At 45.0% G+C, this 20,860-nt stretch overlaps 1 protein-coding gene across 2 annotated transcripts in view; it reads right to left on the reverse strand.

Annotated features, from left to right (window-relative positions):
* The window catches only part of PPARD (peroxisome proliferator activated receptor delta), an 86,104-nt gene that overhangs the window by 15,801 nt on the left and 49,443 nt on the right, over positions 1-20,860 (reverse strand). The window contains exon 2 of one of the 2 annotated variants that reach the window (XM_056557605.1): positions 17,615-17,696. The exons of the other annotated variant lie outside the window; for it this stretch is intronic. Coding sequence (XP_056413580.1) covers positions 17,615-17,696 — 82 coding nt within the window. The remainder of the gene's footprint in view (positions 1-17,614; positions 17,697-20,860) is intronic. 2 annotated transcript variants of the gene reach the window in all.

Below are 20,860 nucleotides of genomic sequence, written 5' to 3' on the forward strand. Positions count from 1 at the left end.
TATTTTTAGAGTACATTCACACAGGCGGGGGTTTACAGCGAGTTTCCCGCAGGGAGTTTGAGCTGCAGTGGAAAATTTGCCGTATCTCAAACTTGCAGCAGGAAACTCACTGTAAACTCCTGCCCCTGTGAATGTACCCTGTACATTCACATTGGAAGGAAGGGGGAGGGGGTGTGGGGGTAAAAGAGCGCTGGGCGGTATGACCAAAAATGCATATCACGGTATTTTCGTAAGTTATGGTGGTTCCACATTATTTAACAGTACTCCCACCCCCCAACTAATCATATGTGACCCGCAGGGTCCCTGTTTTTCCAATATTAAAGTTTACCTAGGACATGCCAAAAGTTTTGAGTGGTCAGACCTTGATTGATCAATAGAACAAGTGGAGAAAGAGCGCGACTGAGCGCCTCTCTCCCAGCTGTGCGCAAGATGGCCCCCTAGGTCTACATGCTGAGGCCATAGGAATAAAACAATAAGAATTGTGTAGCTCACTCAGCCTAACTGTCTCGAGGTTAACTGGGTAGGTCTATATCCCACAGACCTAAAAATATGTAGAGGGTTATATATATAATCGTATACAAGAACCAGTCCTCTAGAGACAGTGGAAGGAAAAAAAATGAAAGAAAGAAATAGAAGAAAGCAAAATTATTAATAATAATGTTTGTGAATTATTACTGGAGTGTATATTTCATGGTGAACCCAATTGAGGTTGGAAACATATATAGTATAAATCACATTTATTAGATTATAATGCAATATCAGCGCAGGGCCCTTGCACAAGATGTATTTAATATAATATAAACTGTTAAAAATATTCAGATAAACATGCTGAAGCCGTCTTGCTTAAATACACTGCTCAAAAAAAAATAAAGGGAACATAGACAACACAATGTAACTCCAAGTCAATCACACTTCTGTGAAATCACAATGTCCACTCAGGAAGCAACACTGATTGACAATCAATTTCACATGCTGTTGTGCAAATGGAACAGACAACAGGTGGAAATTATAGGCAATTAGCAAGACTCCCCCAATAAAGGGGTGGTTCTGCAGGTGGTGACCACAAACCACTTCTCAGTTCCTAAGCTTCCTGGCTGATGTTTTGGTCACTTTTGAATGCTAGCAGTGCTTTCACTCTAATGGTAGCATGAGACTGAGTCTACAACCCACACAAATGGCTCAGGTAGTGCAGCTTCTCCAGGATGGCACATCAATGTGAGCTGTGGCAAGAAGATTTGCTGTATCTGTCAGCGTAGTGGCCAGAGCATGGAGGCGCTACCAGGAGACAAGTCAGTACATTAGGAGATGTGGAGGAGGCCGTAGGAGGTCAACAACCCAGCAGCAGGACCCCTACATCTGCCTTTGTGCAAGGAGGAGCACTGCCAGAGCCCTGCAAAATGACTTCCAGCAGGCCACAAATGTGCATGTGTCCACTCAAACTGTCAGAAACAGACTCCATGAGGGTGGTATGAATGTCCACAGGTGGGGCTTGTGCTTACAGCCCAACACCGGATATTTGGCATTTGCTAGAGAACACCAAGATTGACAAATTCACCACTGGTGCCCTGTGCTCTTCACAGATGAAAGAAGGTTCACACTAAGCACATGTGACAGAGTCTGGAGATGCCATGGAGAACGTTCTGCTGCCTGCAATATCCTCCAGCATGACCAGTTTGGCGGTGGGTCAGTAATTGTGTCGGGTAGCATTTCTTTGGGAGCCGCACAGCCCTCTGTGCTTGCCAGAGGTAGCCTGACTGCCATTAGGTACCGAGAGGAGATCCTCAGACCCCTTGTGAGACCATATGCTGGTGCGGTTGGCCCTGGGTTCCTCCTAATGCAAGACAATGCTAGACCTCATGTGGCTGGAGTGTGTCAGCAGTTCTTGCAAGAGGAAGGCATTGATGCTATGGACTGGCCCGCCCGTTCCCCAGACCTGAATCCGATTAAGCACATCTGGGACATCATGTCTCGATCCATCCACCAACGTTGCACCACAGACTGTCCATGAGTTGGCGGATGCTTTAGTCCAGGTCTGGGAGGACATCCCTCAGGAGACCGCCAACTAATCAGGAGCATGCCAAGGTGTTGTAGGTAGGTCATACGGGCATGTGGAGGCCACACACACTACTGAGCCTCATTTTAACTTGTTTTAAGGACATTACATCAAAGTTGGATCAGCCTGTAATGTGGTTTTCCACTTTGATTTTGAGTGTGATTCCATATCCAGACCTCCATCGGTTTATAAATTTGATTTCCATTGATAATTTTTGCATGATTTTGTTGTCAGAACATTCAACTATGTAAAAACAGTGTAGTTGAGAGGCATAATAACACAGGGGGAAATTTAGTAAAGACCTGTGTAGAGGAAGAGTGGTGCAGTTGCCCATAGCAACCATTTTTTTTCTTTTATCTTTAAAAAGGCCTTTAAAAAATGAAAGAAGCATTCTGATTTGTTGATATGGAAAACTGCGCCACTAATCCACTATAGCTCATAAAGATGAAAAAAGACAAAAGACCAAGTTTAACCTCTTAAGGACCCATGACGTATGCATACGTCATGGGTCCCGGTCCTGCGATATAACGCGGGGTCACAGGGTGACCCCGCATCATATCGCGGCGGGCCCGGCGTCATAGTGAAGCCGGGACCCGCCTCTAATAGCGCGCGGCACTGATCGCTGTGCCGCGCGCTATTAACCCTTTAGCCGCGCGCTCAAAGCTGAGCCGCGCGGCTAAAAACGAAAGTAAAAGTGCCCGGCTAGCTCAGGGAGCTGTTCGGGATCGCCGCGGTATAATCGCGGCATCCCGAACAGCTGTAGCACAGGAGGAGGTCTTCTTACCTTCTCCTGTGCTGTCCGATCGCCGAATGAATGCTTCAAGCCTGAGATCCAGGCTGGAGCATTCAATCGCCGAAAACACTGATTGATCCATTCCTATGGAGATGGATCAATCAGTGTAAAAGATCAGTAAATGCAATGTTATAGCCCCCTATAGGAGCTATAATATTGCATAAGAAAAGTGTAAAAAAAATCATTAACCCTTTCAATTATCCCTTCCCCTAATAAAAGTTTAAATCACCCGGCATTTCCAAAAATAAAAAAAACATTATGTAAATAATAATAAAAATAAACATATGTGGTATCGCCGCGTGCGTAAATGTCCGATTTATAAAAATATACTGCTTTTTAAACCGCTCGTTCAATGGCGTACGCGCAAAAAAATTCCAAAGTCCAAAATAGCGCATTTTTGATAACTTTTTATACCACAAAAAAGTGAATAAAAAGTGATCAAAAAGTCTGATCAGAACAAAAATGGTACCGCTACAAACTTCAGATGACGGCGCAAAAAATGAGTCCTCAAAGCGCCCTGAACACAGAAAAATAAAAAAGTTATAGGGGTCAAAAGATGACCATTTTAAACGTATAAATTTTCCTGCATGTATTCATGATTTTTTTCGGAAGTGATACAAATTCAAACCTATATAAGTAGGGTATCATTTTAACCGTATGGACCTACAGAATAAAGATAAGGTATCATTTTTGACAAAAAATGTACTGCGTAAAAATAGAAGCCCCCAAAACTTACAAAATAGTGTTTTTTCATCAATTTTGTCGCACATTGATTTTTTTTTCCCGTTTCACCGTAGATTTTTGGGTAAAATGACTAATGTCATTACAAAGTAGAATTAGTGACGCAAAAATTAAGCCATTATATATAATTTTAGGTGAAAATTTGAGTTATGATTTTTTAAAGTTAAGGAGGAAAAATTGAAAATGAAAAAACGGAAAAAGCCCGGGTCCTTAAGGGGTTAAAGGGTTAAAGATATACAGATTTGTAAATTACTTCTATTTAAAAATGATAATCCTTCTAGTACTTATCAGCTGTTGTATGCTCCACAGGAAGTTCTTTTCTTTTCAGTCTGACCACAGTGCTCTCTGTTGACATCTCTGCCCATGTCAGGAACTGTCCAGAGCAGCAAAGGTTTGCTATGGGGATTTATTCCAGTTCCTGACATGGACAGAGGTGTCAGCAGAGAGCACTGTCGTCAGACAGAAAACAAATTCAAAAAGAAAAGAACTTCCTGTGTATCATACAGCAGCTAAGTGCTGGAAGGATTAAAGGGGTTATCCGGGAATAGAAAAACAGAGCTACTTTTAAGAAAACGCTCCTCATCTGTCTCCAAGTTGGGTGTTGTTCTGCAGCTCAGTTCCATTGAAGTGAATGTAGCCAAATTGTAAAACCCACACACAAACTGGGGACAGACGTAGAGCTGTTTTTGAAAGAAAATTGCTGTGTTTTTCCATTCCTGAATAACCCCTCTAAGATTTTTAAATAGAAGTATTTTACGAAGCTGTTTAACTTTCTGGCACCAGTGGATTTAAAAAAAATAATAATAATAATCCACCAGAGTACCCCTTTAATAACAAACCAAGCAAGTATTTTGAGAGTTGCAAAGAGAAGCATATCATTACAATATCTGAGATGCAACCCAGGCAAATAGAGAAATATAAACCATACAAAAAAAGGAAAACAAAACATGCCCAAAAAGAAAATATCCTGTAGAAAATATACCTCCCCACAGAAGATACATTAATATAGTGACATGGTGTACCTAAAAGCGGGACAATAAGATGAGGACAACCAGAGCTCCCACACATATTGAAATCTCTCCACCCCATCCTCCCTAATAGCCAAGAGCTTCTCAAAAAGAACAATAACATTAATGTGTGCAATAAAAACATCCTAAGATACAGTAAATCAGGCTGTTTCCATTGGGAAGCAATATGGATCCTCGCAGCAAAATTAGACAAAACGATAAAGATGGATCCACCACCCTCCAGAGCAGGCCCGGCTCTATAACTAGGCGGACCAAGGGCCCGCTTAGGGGCGGGGAGGGGGGGGGTGGCAGTCGGAAAATTTGCTGCCGCTGTGGTCTGTGTCCGCCTGCTATGTCTGCCACCCATCCCCCCCCGGCGACGCGCATGGCAGCTGAGAGAAGGGCCGTGGCGTACCTTGGTGGTTGCATCTGGTCAGGTGGCAGCGGGATTGGCCGCAGCAGCACAGCAATCATCTGCATTGCTGCCTGCGGCTGTACTGCTTCTCCGTAGCCCTGGGAGCGCAGGGGAGTCACGTGCAACATCACGTGCGGTGTCATCCCCCCTGTGTCTTCACACCGTAAAGCTGGGAGCCCGGCACTGTTGCTGAGCGCGGGACGGATCCGCGTGTGATTAATGTAAACAAGGACTGCGGAGGGTAGGCTGAGGAGAACAAAAGAATAAAGTTGGTGTGCAGGGGGGTTAGGAGACTGAGGAGAGGGGGGGTGTTGTATATGTACTATTGATGGGGGGGAGGATGGGGTGACGAACAAGGAGGAAGGGGTGTATAATTATGATTGATGGGGGGAGGCTGGGGGTTAAGGACCAAGGATGGGGGGGGGTGTATATTTATGATTGATGGGGGGGGGGGGCTGAGGGGTTAGGACCAAGGATGAGGGGGGTGTATATTTATGATTGATGGGGAAGGGAGGCTGGGGGGTTAGGACCAAGGATGAGGGGGGTGTATATTTATGATTGATGGGGGCAGGCTGGGGGCTTAGGACCAAGGATGTGGGGGGTGTGTATTTATGATTGATGGGGGGGGGGGGAGGCTGGGGGGTTAGGACCAAGGATGAAGAGGGGTGTATATTTATGATGATGGGGGGGGGGCTGGGGGGTTAGGACCAAGGATGAGGGGGGGTGTATATTTATGATTGCTGGGGGGGTTAGGACCAAGGACGAGGGGGGGGGGGGTGGCTGGGGGGTTAGGACCAAGGATGAGGGGGGGGGGTGTATATTTATGATTGATGGGGGGAGGCTGGGGGGCTAGGACCAAGGATGAGGGGGGGTGTATATTTATGATTGATGGAGGGAGGCTGGGGGGTTAGGACCAAGGATGAGGGGGGTGTATATTTATGATTGATGGGGGGGAGGCTGGGGGGTTAGGACCAAGGATGAGGGGGGTGTATATTTATGATTGATGGGGGGCGGCTGAAGGGTTAGGACCAAGGATGAGGGGGGTGTATATTTATGATTCATGGGGGAGGCTGGGGGGTTAGGACCAAGGATGAGGGAGGGTGTATATTTATAATTGATGGGAGGGGAGGCTGGGGGTTAGGACCAAGGATGAGGGGGGGGGGGTGTATATTTATGATTGATGGGGGGGGGGGGAGGCTGGGGGTTAGGACCAAGGATGAGGGGGGGGTGTATATTAATGATTGATGGGGGGGGAGGCTGGGGGTTAGGACCAAGGATGAGGGGGGGGTGTATATTTGATTGAATGGGGGGGGAGGCTGGGGGTTAGGACCAAGGATGAGGGGGGGTGTATATTTATGATTGATTGGGGGGGAGGCTGGGGGTTAGGACCAAGGATGAGGGGGGGTGTATATTTATGATTGATGGGGGAGGCTGGGGGGTTAGGACCAAGGATGAGGGGGGTGTATATTTATGATTGGGGGAGGCTGGGGGGTTAGGACCAAGGATGAGGGGGGGTGTATATTTATGATTGATGGTGGGGAGGCTGGGGGGTTAGGACCAAGGATGAGGGGAGGGGTATATATTTATGATTGAAGGTGGGAGGCTGGGGGATGTTGGTGAGGATAACAAGGATGGGGGGGTTTGGGGAGGTGTGAGGCTGAGGAAACCAAGGATAAGGGGGGAGATGTATATGCATGATTGATAGATGCGGGGCCCAAAGAATATGGGATAAGTTATAGATTGTGGGGGGTCCGAGCGCTGGGACCCCCACGATCTCCAGTACGGGCCTTGGCAGTCAGCTGGAAAAGAGGTATGCCGACCCCGCACGAAGTGCCGGCCGACACACCCCTCCGTATACTCCATAGAGATACATGGAGGGAGTGTTCCGACCATGGCTTCCTGTGGGGTCAGACGTTGGCTTCTGGCATACTGACTGGGCCCCCCTGCAGGAGATCATGGGGGTCTCAATGCTTGGACCCTGCACAATCTATAACTTATCCCCTATCCAAAGGCTAATCCAAAGACTAATGGCATTATTATGTTTAGGGCACAGTGCATGGCAGTATTATATTCAGGGCACAGTGTATGTATGGCATTATTATATTCAGGGCGCAGTGTATGGCAGTATTATATTCAGGGTGCAGTGTATGGCAGTATTATATTAAGGGCGCAGCGTATGGTATTATTATATTCAGGGCGCAGTGTATGGCAGTATTCTAGTCAGGGCGCAGTGCATGCCAGTATTCGGGGCACAGTGTATGCCAGTATTATATTCGGGGCTCAGTGTATGACAGTATTATATTCGGGGCTCAGTGTATGGCTGTATTATATTCAGTGGGTACAGTGTGTGGCAGTATTACATTCAGTGGATGCAGTGTGTGGCAGTATTTTATTCAGGGCACAGTATCTGGCAGTATTATAATGATTATTGTCGTCATACAGAGGATGAGGATCTGCTGACATAGTGAGGAGACAATGAAGTTTGGGCCTCAGACTCTGCAGAGAAGGAGGAGCTGGAAGAAGACCTGGCATCTCGACCAGAGGAAAAGGAACGACAACAGAGAAGACGTCACTCAGGTAAGTGATATTGTATATTCTCCTGACTGTCCCATCACTGCTGTAATGTGTAAGTTCTGCAGTGATGATGGGGAGACTGTACTCCAATCTGTGGCCTTCAGCTGTTAGAAAACTGCATACCATAATGCCTGAGGCTCCAGACACGATGGGAGTTGTACCTTTACAACAGCTGGAGAGCAACTTGAAGCAAGGTGATTGGTGGAGGTCCCAGCATTCAGACCCCACCAAAAAAAAAATTGACTGCTTATTCTTAAATGTCAGGGTGTATTTTTGGTCCCAGTCCGATCCCTCTTAAAAAAAGTCGCAAATTTAAAAACGTGCTGTAGCAAACTGCTACTTTTTGTACAACTTTTTGTGAAGCTCCGCTCCCCGGCCATCTGCCCGCATCTACCTCCCACTGGCTAGCTGGTAGAACTACAACTCCTAGCATGTCCTCACTGTAAGAGCATGCTGGGAGTTTAGTCTATCAACATCTAGCTGGCAGGTGGGAGATGTGGGCGGGGGGTGTGGCTTTTATTTTCTAATTGAGGATTGGGGGGGGGGGGGGCAAAATGGAGCTTCGCGGCTCCGACTCTCTGAATGATACAGCCTGGCAGGACCAGGCTTTATCATTCGAGCGCAGAGCACACTGATCACTATGGTTCTATACAACCATAGTTATCTGTATGAGGAATCTAATGATTCCTCCTAAAAGTCCCCTAAGGGGACTAAAAGTGTAAAAAATAAAAGTTACACACACACACACACTAACCCCTTCCTTATTAAAAGTTTAAATCACCCCCCTTTTCCCAAATTCCATATAAATAATATATAAACACAATAAAAATAAACATATGTAGTATCGCCGCGTGCGTAAATGTCCGAACTATAAAAATGTCATTAATTAAACCGCACGGTCAATGGCGTACACACAAAAAAATTCAAAAGTCCAAAATAGTGTATTTTTGCTCACTTTTTATATCATGAAAAAATGAATAAAAAGCTATCAAAAAGTCTAATCAATACAAAAATGGTACCAATACAAACTTCAGATCACGTCGCAAAAGATTAGCCCTCGTACTGCCCCATACGCAGAAAAATAAAAAAGTTTTATAGGGGTCAGATGCAAAGACAAAAGGAAAAAAAGAGGGAACACGCGCCCCTAGTGTGATATGTTTATAGACAGTGAATAAGTGCAATAAAGGTCACACTTACCACAATGTGTTGCGCTAAGGGCACAACACCATAAAGCGTATTAATCAGGTTAGGTTGTCAGCAGCCACAATCCTCCGGTCTATCCTGGTTCACCGGTCCAAATAGCATCAATGAAAAATAGCAAACATGGATCTTTGCAGGCGCATGGACAGCAGTGGATAAAAGTTCATGGAGTCTTCAATACATATAGATGTTTATTTTAAGCACATAAAAGCAACGCGTTTCCTGCCCGTAGCGGGCACTTCATCAGGCAAGTGTGCATGTCTCTGATACATGCACACTTGCCTGATGAAGTGCCCGCTACGGGCAGGAAACGCGTTGCTTTTATGTGCTTAAAATAAACATCTATATGTATTGAAGGCTCCATGAACTTTTATCCACTGCTGTCCATACGCCTGCAAAGATCCATGTTTGCTATTTTTCATTGATGTTATAGGGGTCAGAAGATGACAATTTTAAACGTATACATTTTCCTGCATGTAGTTATGATTTTTTCCAGAAGTACGACAAAATCAAACCTATATAAGTAGGGTATCATTTTAACCGTATGGACCTACAGAATAAAGAGAAGGTGTCATTTTTACCAAAAAATGTACTGCGTAGAAACTGAAGCCCCCAAAAGTTACAAAATTGAATTTTTTCTTCAATTTCGTTGCACAATGATTTTTTTTCCCGTTTTGCTGTAGATTTTTGGGTAAAATGACTGATGTCCCTGCAAAGTAGAATTGGTGGCGCAAAAAATAAGCCATCATATGGATTTTTAGGTGCAAAATTGAAAGGGTTATGATTTTTAAAAGGTGAGGTGCAAAAACGGAAAAACCCGTGGTCCTTAAGGGGTTAAAGGAAAACTGCCAGTCTATTCACCCAACTAAACTCAATACACTGGGTCCAACGAGGGGTCACTTACTTAAATATGTCCAGTAGGTCCTGAGACATGCCCCCCAGAAGATCCTCTGCTGAATTCCGTAAATCTTGGACAGGGGCGGGGCTGCGCCCAATCAATTAACATGTTCATTGTCTGTGACTCCACATACTTGTGAAGTGTAGTCACAGACAATGAATATGTAAATTGAGTAGACAGTGTACCTCCCCCCTATATCCTAGTGAAGTGGAGTCACAGACTATGAATATGTAAATTGCAATAGAAGAAGGAAAAAGTGTGTGCTGCACTCACACGTATGTCAAGCGGAGGACCTCTACATTATTTCGTGGAGTATTAATCAATGGAGATGGAAGTGATCCATGGAGCGGGGAGGGGAGAGACGCTGCTCTCCTCAGCTGGAGGAATACCACTGAGACTAGTTTTGCGTCAGATGATGCTTCTTCCGGTCAGGTGTACGTCACTCTGTGATAGGCAAGTTACTTATATAAAGCAGTATAGCAAAGCAGCCTGTGAAAAGAAGGGAAAAACCTCCCAAAAACCCCACATGTATAGTGAATGGTTAAAAACAAATATATACACTGCTCAAAAAAATAAAGGGAAAACTAAGATAACACATCCTAGATCTGAATCAATGACCTAATCGTATGAAATACTTGTGTCTTTACATAGTTGAATGTGCTGACAACAAAATCACACAAAAATTAGCAATGGAAATCAAATTTATGAACCCATAGAGGTCTGGATATGGAGTCAAAATCAAAGTGGAAAACCACACTACAGGCTGATCCAACTTTGATGTAATGTCCTTAGAACAAGTCAAAATGAGGCTCAGTAGTGTGTGTGGCCTCCACGTGCCCGTATGAGCTCCCTACAACACCTGGGCATGCTCCTGTTGAGGTGGCAGAAGGTCCCCTGAGAGATATCCTCCCAGACCTGGACTAAAGCATCCGCCAACTCCTGGACAGTCTGTGGTCTGTGTTGGTGGATGGAGCGAGACATAATGTCCCAGATGTGCTCAATCGGATTCAGGTCCGGGGAACAGGCAGGCCAGTCCATAGCATCAATGCCTTCCTCTTGCAGGAACTGCTGACATACTCCAGCCACATGAGGTCTAGCATTGTCTTGAATTAGGAGAAACCCAGGGCCAACTGCACCAGCATATGGTCTCACAAGGGGTCTGAGAATCTCATCTCGGTACCTAATGGCAGTCAGGCTACCTCTGGCAAGCACATGGAGGGCTGTGCGGCTCCCCAAAGAAATGCCACCGCACACTGACCCACTGCCAAACCAGTCATGCTGGAGGATTTTGCAGGCAGCAGAACGTTCTCCATGGCATCTCCAGACTCTCACATCGATCACGTGCTCAGTGTGAACCTGCTTTCATCAGTAAAGATCACAGGGCACCAGTGGCGAATTTGCAAATCTTGGTGTTCTCTGGAAAATGCCTAACGTCCTGCACAGTGTTGGGCTGTAAGCAAAACCCCCACCTGTGGATGTCGGGCCCTCATACCATGCTCATGGAGTCTGTTCCTGACCGTTTGAGTGGACCAGGCACTTTTTGGGCAGGTGCAGCATGCAGAAACACCTAGAGTACCTTTTAAATGCTTTTTCCCATTGCCCGCAATGAAAATAGAACATGCAGACTTTTTTTTTTTTTTTTTGCTTTTAAACTAAATAACCCATACAATATTGGACCACACAGAGAACTTAGAATAAAAGGGGTTATCCAGTATTAAAGAAATGCTGCTCCTTTTATTGCAAATACAGCACCACTCCTATCCACAGGTTGTGTGTAGTACTGCAGTTAAGTCCCATTAACTTTAATGGAGCTGAGTTGCAATATCACACACAACCTGCGGACAGGAGTGGTGCTGTTTTTTGCAAAAAAAGAAGCAGCCTTTTTGTAATACTGGGCAACCCCTTTAAGATCTCTCCACAAATATGACTACCTCAGCTTGAACTTGAACCTAGAGTGGGGCAAAAAAGTATTTAGTCAGCCACCAATCGTGCAGGTTCTCCAACTAAAAACATGAGAGGTCTGTAATTTTCATCATAGGTATACCTCAGCTATGAGAGACACAATGAGAAAAAAAAAATCCATAAAATCAGTCTGATTTTTTTTTTTTTTTTTTTTTTTAGGAATTTATTACCAAATTATGGTGGAAAATAAGTATTTGGTCACTAACAAAAGTTCATCTCAATACTTTGTTATATACCCTTTGTTGGCAATGAGGTAAAACATTTCTGTTAGTCTTCAAAGGATTTCACACACTGTTGCTGGTATTTTGGCTCATTCCTCCATGCAGATCTCCTCTAGAGCACTGACGTTTTGGGGCTGTCGCTGGGCAACACAGACTTTAAACTCCCTCCAAAGTTTTTCTATAGGGTTGAAATCTGGAGACTGGCTAGGCCACTCCAGGACATTGAAATGCTTCTTATGAAGCCACTCCGTTGCCTGGGTGGTGTGTTTGGGATCATTGTCATGCTAAAAGACCCAACCACGTTTCATCTTCAATGCCCTTGCTGATGGAAGGAAGTTTTCACTCAAAATCTCACGATACATGGCCCCATTCATTCTTTCCTTTACACAGATCAGTCGTCCTGGTCCCTTGGCAGAAAAACAGCCCCAAAGCATGATGTTTCCACCCCCATGCTTCACAGTAGGTATGGTGTTCTTTGGATGCAACTCAGCGTTCTTTCTCCTCCAAACATGACGTGTTGAGTTTTCACCAAAAAGTTCTACTTTTGTTTCATCTGATATTCTCCCAATCCTCTTCTGGATCATCCAAATGTTCTCTAGCAAACTTCAGATGGGCCCAGACATGTACTGGCTTAAGCAGGGGGACACGTCTGGCACTGCATGATTTCACTCCCTGGCAGCATAGTGTGTTACTGATGGTAGCCTTTGTTACTTTGGTCCCAGCTCTCTGCAGGCCATTCACTAGGTCCCCCCATGTGGTTCTGGGATTTTAGCTCACCATGTGATCATTTTGACACCACGGGGTGTGGAGCCCTAGATCGAGGAAGAATATCAGAGGTCTTGTATGTCTTCCATTTTCTAAAGTTGCTCCCACAGTTGATTTCTTCACACCAAGCTGCTTGAATATTGGAGATTCAGTCTTCCCAGCCTGGTGCAGGTCTACAATTTTGTTTCTGGTGTCCTTCGAAAGCTCTTTGGTCTTGGCCATAGTGGAGTTTGGAGTGTGACTGTTTGAGGTTGTGGACAGGTGTCTTTTATACTGATAACAGTGGCGTAGCTATAGAGGTAGCAACGGTCTCCATGGCGACCGGGCCCCTAAGCCAGGGGGCCCACAGGGCCCCCGTTGCCATATTTACAAAAAAAATAAACTTCCCTGGCAGTTCTGCTTTCCGGGAGACCTCCTTCTCTGGTGGCGCTGAAGGGGAGCCTCATTTAGTCCGGCCCCAAGTAACGTCGGCTGGGGGAAGGGACAATGCCCCTTTAAGAGCAACAGACGTCGGAAGCACGTACCTGACGTCACGGTCCCTTCCCCAGCTGTGCAGGGGGACGAGGACATCCCGCCGCCACCTAGAGATGGTGCATCCTTCCCGCAAGGTGAGGAGGTGGACGAGGCTGGTAAAGAATGACGGAGGGTCAGAGGTGAGAGTGGCGGGGAAGGGTTTGCTGGCTAGAAGAGCATGGAGCAGTGTTTACCAAACATGGTGCCTCCAGCTTTGGCCAAACTACAACTCCCAGCGTGCCTGGACAGCCAAAGGCTGTCTGGGCATGCTGGGAGTTGTAGTTTGGCCACAGCTTGAGAAACCCTGTTTGGGAAACACTGGCATGGAGTATGACAGAGGGGGGGGGGGGGGGGGGAAGGAACATGGAGGACAGATGGGGGGAGGTTGGAAAAGGAACAAGGAGCAGGACAGGGGGGGGGGGGAAGGGGCATGAATAAGCTCCCCTCTGACCTCCTTTTCCAATACCCCCATGAAAAAGGAGCATGGAGAAGGGGAGGGTGTTGGAAAAGGAGCATGGAGGAGGACAGGGGGGGGGGTTGGAAAAGGAGCATGGAGGAGGACAGGGGGGGTTGGAAAATGGAGCAGGAAGGAGGACAGGGGGGTGGAAAAAAGGAGCATGGAGGAGGACAGGGGGGTGGAAAAAAGGAGCATGGAGGAGGACGAGGAGTTACAAAAGGGGCATGAAGTGCCGTACATTTACAGCATGGTTATGAAGTTAGCGCAGGAACTCCTGCGCTCACTTCATAGTAGTTGCGCATAGTGACATCCTCTGACCTCAGAAGCCAGTGTTTTCCAACCATGGTGCCTCCAGCTGTTGTAAGGCTGTCTGGGCATGCTGGGAGTTGTAGTTTTGCAACAGCTGGAGGTTCCATGGTTAGAAAAACTCTGGCTTACAGTAAATATCTTAAAGGAGTACTCCAGGATGCAAAAATTTTCATTCAGACTGCCGGCAGTAAAATAATAAATATACATACCTGAGGTCACTCCCCTGGTGCCTCCAGGGGAGCGGCCTCCGCAGCGATAGTTTTCCTGGTTGCCGGTGGTTGGTGAGGCATACTGACAATCACTGGCCGCAGCAAAGTCCTGTCTTGGCCGGCGATTGCCGTTGAGTCACACTGCTGCTCAGCCTATCGCCGGCCAAGACAGGACTTTGCTGCGGCCAGTGATTGTCAGTATGCCTCACCAACCACCGGCAACCAGGAAAAGGATTGCGGCGGAGGCCGCTCCCCTGGTGCGTACATATATTTATAATTTTACTGCCGGCTGTCTGAATGAAAATGTTTGCATCCTGGAGTGCTCCTTTAAGTTAGAGAAAAAAAATTATATATTGTGGAAACATCTCTTATCATAAATCATCCTGTACAGATTAACATTAGAGTAGGGTTACATGTCTGCGGATCCGCCGATGACTTGACTCTAGAGTGCCTCCTGCTGTTTCCCCCCGTGTGCTGCTCACAACAGCAATCTGCCACTAACAAGCAGCCACACAGGGACCTGCGAATCACCGTGGGCACATGCAGTGTACTCTGAGACATCGTGTAGCGCCAGATTGCTGCTGCAAGCAGGACATGGGGGAAAAACAGCTGGAGGCACACTATAGGGTCAGGTCATTGATGGATCAGCAGAGTAACATACACCATTGATCTGTTACATGTCACCCTACCCTAAGGGTGCGTTCACGTGTGCATATTTTTGCTGCATATTTGCTTCAGCAGATTTTGCTGATGTGTGTGCATGTATGATGTGTGTATGTACTGTATGTATGAATGATGTGTGTGCATGTACTGTATGTATGATGTATGAATGATAGATGTGTGTAAACAAGATGTATGTATGATGTGTGGAGATGTATTCTGTGGGGGGGATCTGGAGGCGGCGGGTGTATGTATGATGTGTATGTATGATGTGTGTGTATGTATTGTGTGTGTGTATGTACAATATGAATGAATGAATGATGTGTGTACTGTATGTGGCAGTATTCAGGAGATACAGTGTGTGGAAGTATTATATTCAGGGGTACAGTAGGAGGCAGTATTATATTTAGGGGGTACAGTATGAGGCAGTATTATATTCAGGGGTTACAGTGTGGAAGTATTATATTCAGGGGGTACAGTACATGGCAGTATTATATTTAGGGGTACAGTCGGTGGCAGTATTATATTCAGGGGGTAGAGTAGGTGGCAGTATTATATTCAGGGGTACAGTAGGTGGCAGTATTATATTCAGGGTACAGTAGGTGGCAGTATTATATGCAGGAGGTACAGCGGATTATAGTTTTATATTCAGGGGATACAGTATTTGGCAGTATTATATTCAAGGGATACAGTGTGTGTGGCAGTATTATATTCAGGGGGTACAATGTGTGGCAGTATTATATTCAGGGGGTACAGTAGGTGGCAGTATTATAATCAGGGGGCACAGTGTGTGGCAGTATTATATTCAAGGGTACGGTGTGTGGCAGTATTATATTCACGGGGTACTTTAGATGACAGTATTATATTCAGGGGATACAGTGTGTGGCAATATTATATTCAGGGGTACAGTGTGTGGCAGTATTATATTCAGGGGAACAGTAGATGGCAGTATTATATGCAGGAGGTACAGTGGATGGTAGTTTTATATTCAGGGGATACAGTGGGTGGCAGTATTATATTCAGGGGGTACAGTATTTAGCAGAATTATAATGATTGTCTTCATACAGATCTATTGACAAAGTGAGGAGCCAATGGTGTCCGGGCGTGAAACTCTGCAGAGAAGATGGAACTGGAAGAAGTCCTGATGTCTGGACCAGATGAGGAAGAAAATAAAAGACAACAGAGAAGACGTCACTCAGGTCAGTGATATCATTGTGTATTCTCCTGACTGTCCCATCAGCTGGAGTCACTTGTAACTTCCTCAGTAATGACGGGTGATGCTGTACCCTAATCTGTGGCTCTCCATCTGTTGCAAAATACAACTCCTATAATGCCTGAGGTTCTCCAGACATGATGGGAGTTATAGCTTTACAACAACTGGTGCAACATGAACCAAGGTGATTGGTGGGGGTCCCAGCAGTTGGACCCCCTCCAGACAAATGGGCTGCTTATTCTTAAATGTCTGTTTTGTCTGTCCGGCCCTGCCTGTTAGTCACTTATATCGTTGTGTATTCTGACTGTGTCCCATCAGTGCTGTAGTCACTGATATCTTTGTGCGGCTGAGTAAGGTGTCGTCCAGGATTGGGGAAGCGGGTAGTCAGGCGGTAGGAGGGGCCCAGGGCAATTTTTCGCACCGGGGCCCTGGGGTTTCTAGCTACGCCCCTGACTGATAGCAAGTTCAAACAGGTGCCATTAATACAGGTAACGAGTGGAGGACAGAGGAGACTAAAGAAGAAGTTACAGGTCTGTGAGAGCCAGAAATCTTGCTTGCTTGTTTGTAGGTGACCAAATACTTATTTTCCACCATAATTTGCAAATAAATTCTTTAAAAATCAGACAATGTGATTTTATTAATTTCTTTTCTCATTAGGTCTCTCATAGTTGAGTTATACCTATGATGAAAATTACAGGCCTCTCTCATCTTTTTAAGTGGGAAAGCTTGCACAATTGGTGGCTGACTAAATACTTTTTTGCCCAACTGTAGTACTAAATAAGCTGGAAAAAGAAAGTTACAGTCTGGCTCACGCTCCCATTATCAATGACTGACTGACTGATTTTATAGCTTTGAAGATGATTGTTCTACCCTAGATCCTTTGTTATCAATATGTCTCTTATATTTATCAAAGAAATTTGATTTAGGAAAATTGATAAAATTATAAATTAATTCATATGAGGGAGGAACAGAGTTTGAATGAAACTTCAATATTTGATGCTACCAAAGAGAAAGGGAGGGTTTTCTATCCCAAACTTTAGAATATATTTTTTAGCTACCCAATTACACTTTATCACGGGTGATTTAGTTCAGAGATGGTTTCCGTTTTTATCAAGGAATTTAGATTGGGGATTTATAAATATTTTGGATAGGGTCATGGATTACAATACTTTCAGATAAAACATGCAAATATGGGTACTGGAGATATTGTAAGATTTGAAGTTTTCTCACATTTTATTTTCAAAGCACTATTAACCCCTAAAGGACATGCGCCGTAAATGAAGTACTTAGCGCACAGCGCTATTTACGACGCAGCTTTATTGGATCACCGCGTCTGCGGACCCGGTGATCGAAATGGAATGACTGCTGTTATCTATCAGCAGCCATCCCGGCATATTGCCCATGGGGGTCCTGAGACCGGCGATTTGCAGCTATTCCGGGTCAATCGGGTCTCTGGTGTCCGAGACAGCCCCATTCACCTTTAGCCAGCAGGAGTGAGGTGGCACGGGTGCCGCTTCACGATCACGTGATTGATCGGTGGGAATGACCGATCAATCACGACCCTGCTGGGCTGTGATCGGGACGGCGATCATAGCAGCGATCAGGGTCGGTGGTGGTCTCTTACCTGTCCCTGGTCCGGCGGGGGTCCCTCTGGTGCGGTGGCAGTGACAGGAGCAGCAGGATCGGTGGCAGCAGTGGCGGCTGTCCTGTCGGCAGGATACAGCAGGAGGTGAGGTTTGTTCACCTGCTGTTGCTTAGCAACAACTCTCAGCATGCAAAGCCAAAGGGCATGCTGGGAGTTGTAGTTTTGCAACAGCTGGCGTTCCAAGTACAACTCCCAGCATGCCCTTTGGTAGTCTGTGCATGCTGGGGGTTGTAGTTATGTAACAGCTGGAGGCACATTTTTTCTATGAAAGAGTGTGAATCCAGCTGTTGCATAACTACAACTCCCAACATGCACAGACTACCAAAGGGCATGCTGGGAGTTGTATCAGTGTGCCTCCAACTGTTGCAAAGCTACAACTCTCAGCATGCCTTTCGACTGTCAATGCATGCTGATTGTTGCAGTTTTGCAACAGCTGGAGACACATTGGTAGTGAGTTAGGATACAAACTCTGTTTCACAGTTTCACAACCAGTGTGCCTCCAGCTGTGGCAAAAATACAACTCCCAGCATGCACTGAGAGACTGTACATGCTGGGAGTTCTAGTTTTGCAACAGCTACAGGCACACTGGTAGCAAAACACTGAGTTAAGTAAACTGTGTTTCGCAACCAATGTGCCTCCAGCTGTTGCATAACTACAACTCCCAGCATGTATGGTCTGTCAGTGCATGCTGGGAGTTGTAGTTTTACAACAGCTGGAGGTTTGCGCCCCCCCCCCCCCCCATGTGAATGTACAGGGTCCATTCACACGGGCAGGTTTAGAGCAAGTTTTCTGCTGCAAGTTTGAGATGCAGCAAATTTTCCGCCGCAGCTCAAACTCCCAGCTCAAACTCACTGTAAACCTCCGCCCGTGTGAATGTACCCTAAAAACACTACACCTACACAAAATAAAAAGTAAAACACTACATATACCCCTACACAGTCCCCCCCCCCCCCCCACCCCCAATAAAAAAATTAAAAAAAAACATCTTGTACGGCACTGTTTCCAAAACAGAGCCTCCAGCTGTTGAAAAACAGCAACTCCCAGTATTGCCATACAGTCACTGACCATCCAGGCAGGCTGGAAGTTTTGCAACAGCTGGAGACACCCTGTTTGGGAAACACTGCCGTAGGGTATTTTATTGGCGGATTCAAATCCCCAATTTAGGCCTCAAATGCGCATGGCGCTCTCTTGCTTTGGAGCCCTGTCGTATTTCAAGGAAACAGTTTAGGGCAACATGGGGGTCTACACCAGCATATAAGTGTAAAAAAAAAATTTATTTTTACACTAGCATGCTGGTGTTGCCCCATACTTTTTTAATTTTCAAAAGTGGTAAAAGGAAAAAAAAAAGACCCCCAAAATTTGTAACGCAATTTCTCCTGAATACGGAGATACCCCATATGTGGGCGTAAATGCTCTGCGGACGCACAACAAGGCTCAGGAGTGAGAGCGCACTATGTACATTTGAGGTCTAAATTGGTGATTTCCACAGGGATGGCTGATTTTATAGCGGTTCTGACAAACGCAAAACAATAAATACCCACATGTGGCCACATTTTGGAAACTACACCCCTCACCGAATGTAACAAGGGGTATAGTGAGCCTTAACACCCCAAATTTGTCAGGTGTCTGACAGATTTTTGGAACAGGGGTCCGTGAAAATGAAAAATTTTCTTTTTCATTTGCACAGCCCACTGTTCCAAAGATCTGTCAAACGCCAGTGGGGTGTAAATGCTCACTGTACCCCTTATTACATTACGTGAGGGGTGTAGTTTCCAAAATGGGGTCACATGTGGGGGGTCCATTGTTCTGGCACTATGGGGGCTTTGTAAACACACATGGCCTTCAATTTCGGACACATTCTCTCTCCAAAAGCCCAATGGCTCTCCTTCTCTTCTGAGCATTGTAGTTTGCCCTCAGAGCACTTAACATCCACATATGGAGTATTTCCATACTCAGAAGAGATGGGGTTACAAACTTTGGGGGGCATTTTCTCCTATAACCCCTTGTAAAATTGTAAAATTTGGGGTAAAACCAGCATTTTAGTGAAAAATTCATTTACACATCCAAATTTAACGAAAAGTCGTCAAACACCTGTGGGGTGTTAAGGCTCACTGGACCCCTTGTTACATTCCTTGAGGGGTGTAGTTTCCAAAATAGTATGCCATTTTTTTTTGTTTTTTTTGCTGTTCTGGTACCATAGGGGCTTCCTAAATGAGACATGCCCCCCAAAAACCATTTCAGAAAAGAACTTACTCTCCAAAATCCCATTGCCACTCCTTCCCTTCTGAGCCTTGTAGTGCTCCCAGAGCAGACATCCACATATGAGGTATTTCCTTACTCGAGAGAAATTGGGTTACAAATTTTGGGGGGCTTTTTCTCCTTTAATCCCTTGTAAAATTAAAAAAAAATGGGTCTACAAGAACATTAGATTGTAAAAAAATGAAGATTTTGAATTTTCTCCTTCACCTTGCTGCTAATCCTATGAAACACTTAAAGGGATTAAAAACACTTTCTGAATGTCATTTTGAATACTTTGAGGGGTGCAGTTTTTATAATGGGGTCATTTATGGGGTATTTCTAATATGAAGGCCCCTCAAATCCACTTTCAAAACTGAACTGGTCCCTGCAAAATTCAGATTTTGAAAATTTTGTGAAAAATTGGAAAATTTCTGCTGAACTTTGAAGCCCTCTGATGTCTTCCAAAAGTAAAAACATGTAAACTTTATGATGCAAATATAAAGTAGACATATTGTATATGTGAATCAATATATAATTTCTTTGGAATATCCATTTTCCTTACAAGCAGAGAGTTTCAAAGTAAGAAAAATGCAAAATTTTCATGAAATTTGGGGATTTTTCACCAAGAAAGTGTGCAATTATTGACAAAAATTTGCCACTGTGTTAGAATGTCACGAAAAAAACTATCTCTGAATCAGAATAATCGATAAAAGCATCCCAGATTTATTAATGCATAAAGTGACAGTGGTCAAAATTGTAAAAAAGGGGGTTAAGAGAAGGGAGGAAAAGCCTCTTATTTTATTTTGTATAAATTAAATTAACCGCATAATAGCACACAAGTAGGGAAAAAGAATTAGGTAAATTGCAGGAAGGAAGAGTCTTGAACAGTCTATCTTGAACAGTCCACTTAGTACATCGGTCAATGAGAATCACAGACTAATTAAAGATAGTCCAGAGATATACTCCCAGCAATATTAGGAAATATAG

Source organism: Hyla sarda, chromosome 2, assembly GCF_029499605.1.
Source record: "Hyla sarda isolate aHylSar1 chromosome 2, aHylSar1.hap1, whole genome shotgun sequence".
In the NCBI taxonomy this organism is placed as follows: Eukaryota; Metazoa; Chordata; class Amphibia; order Anura; family Hylidae; genus Hyla; species Hyla sarda.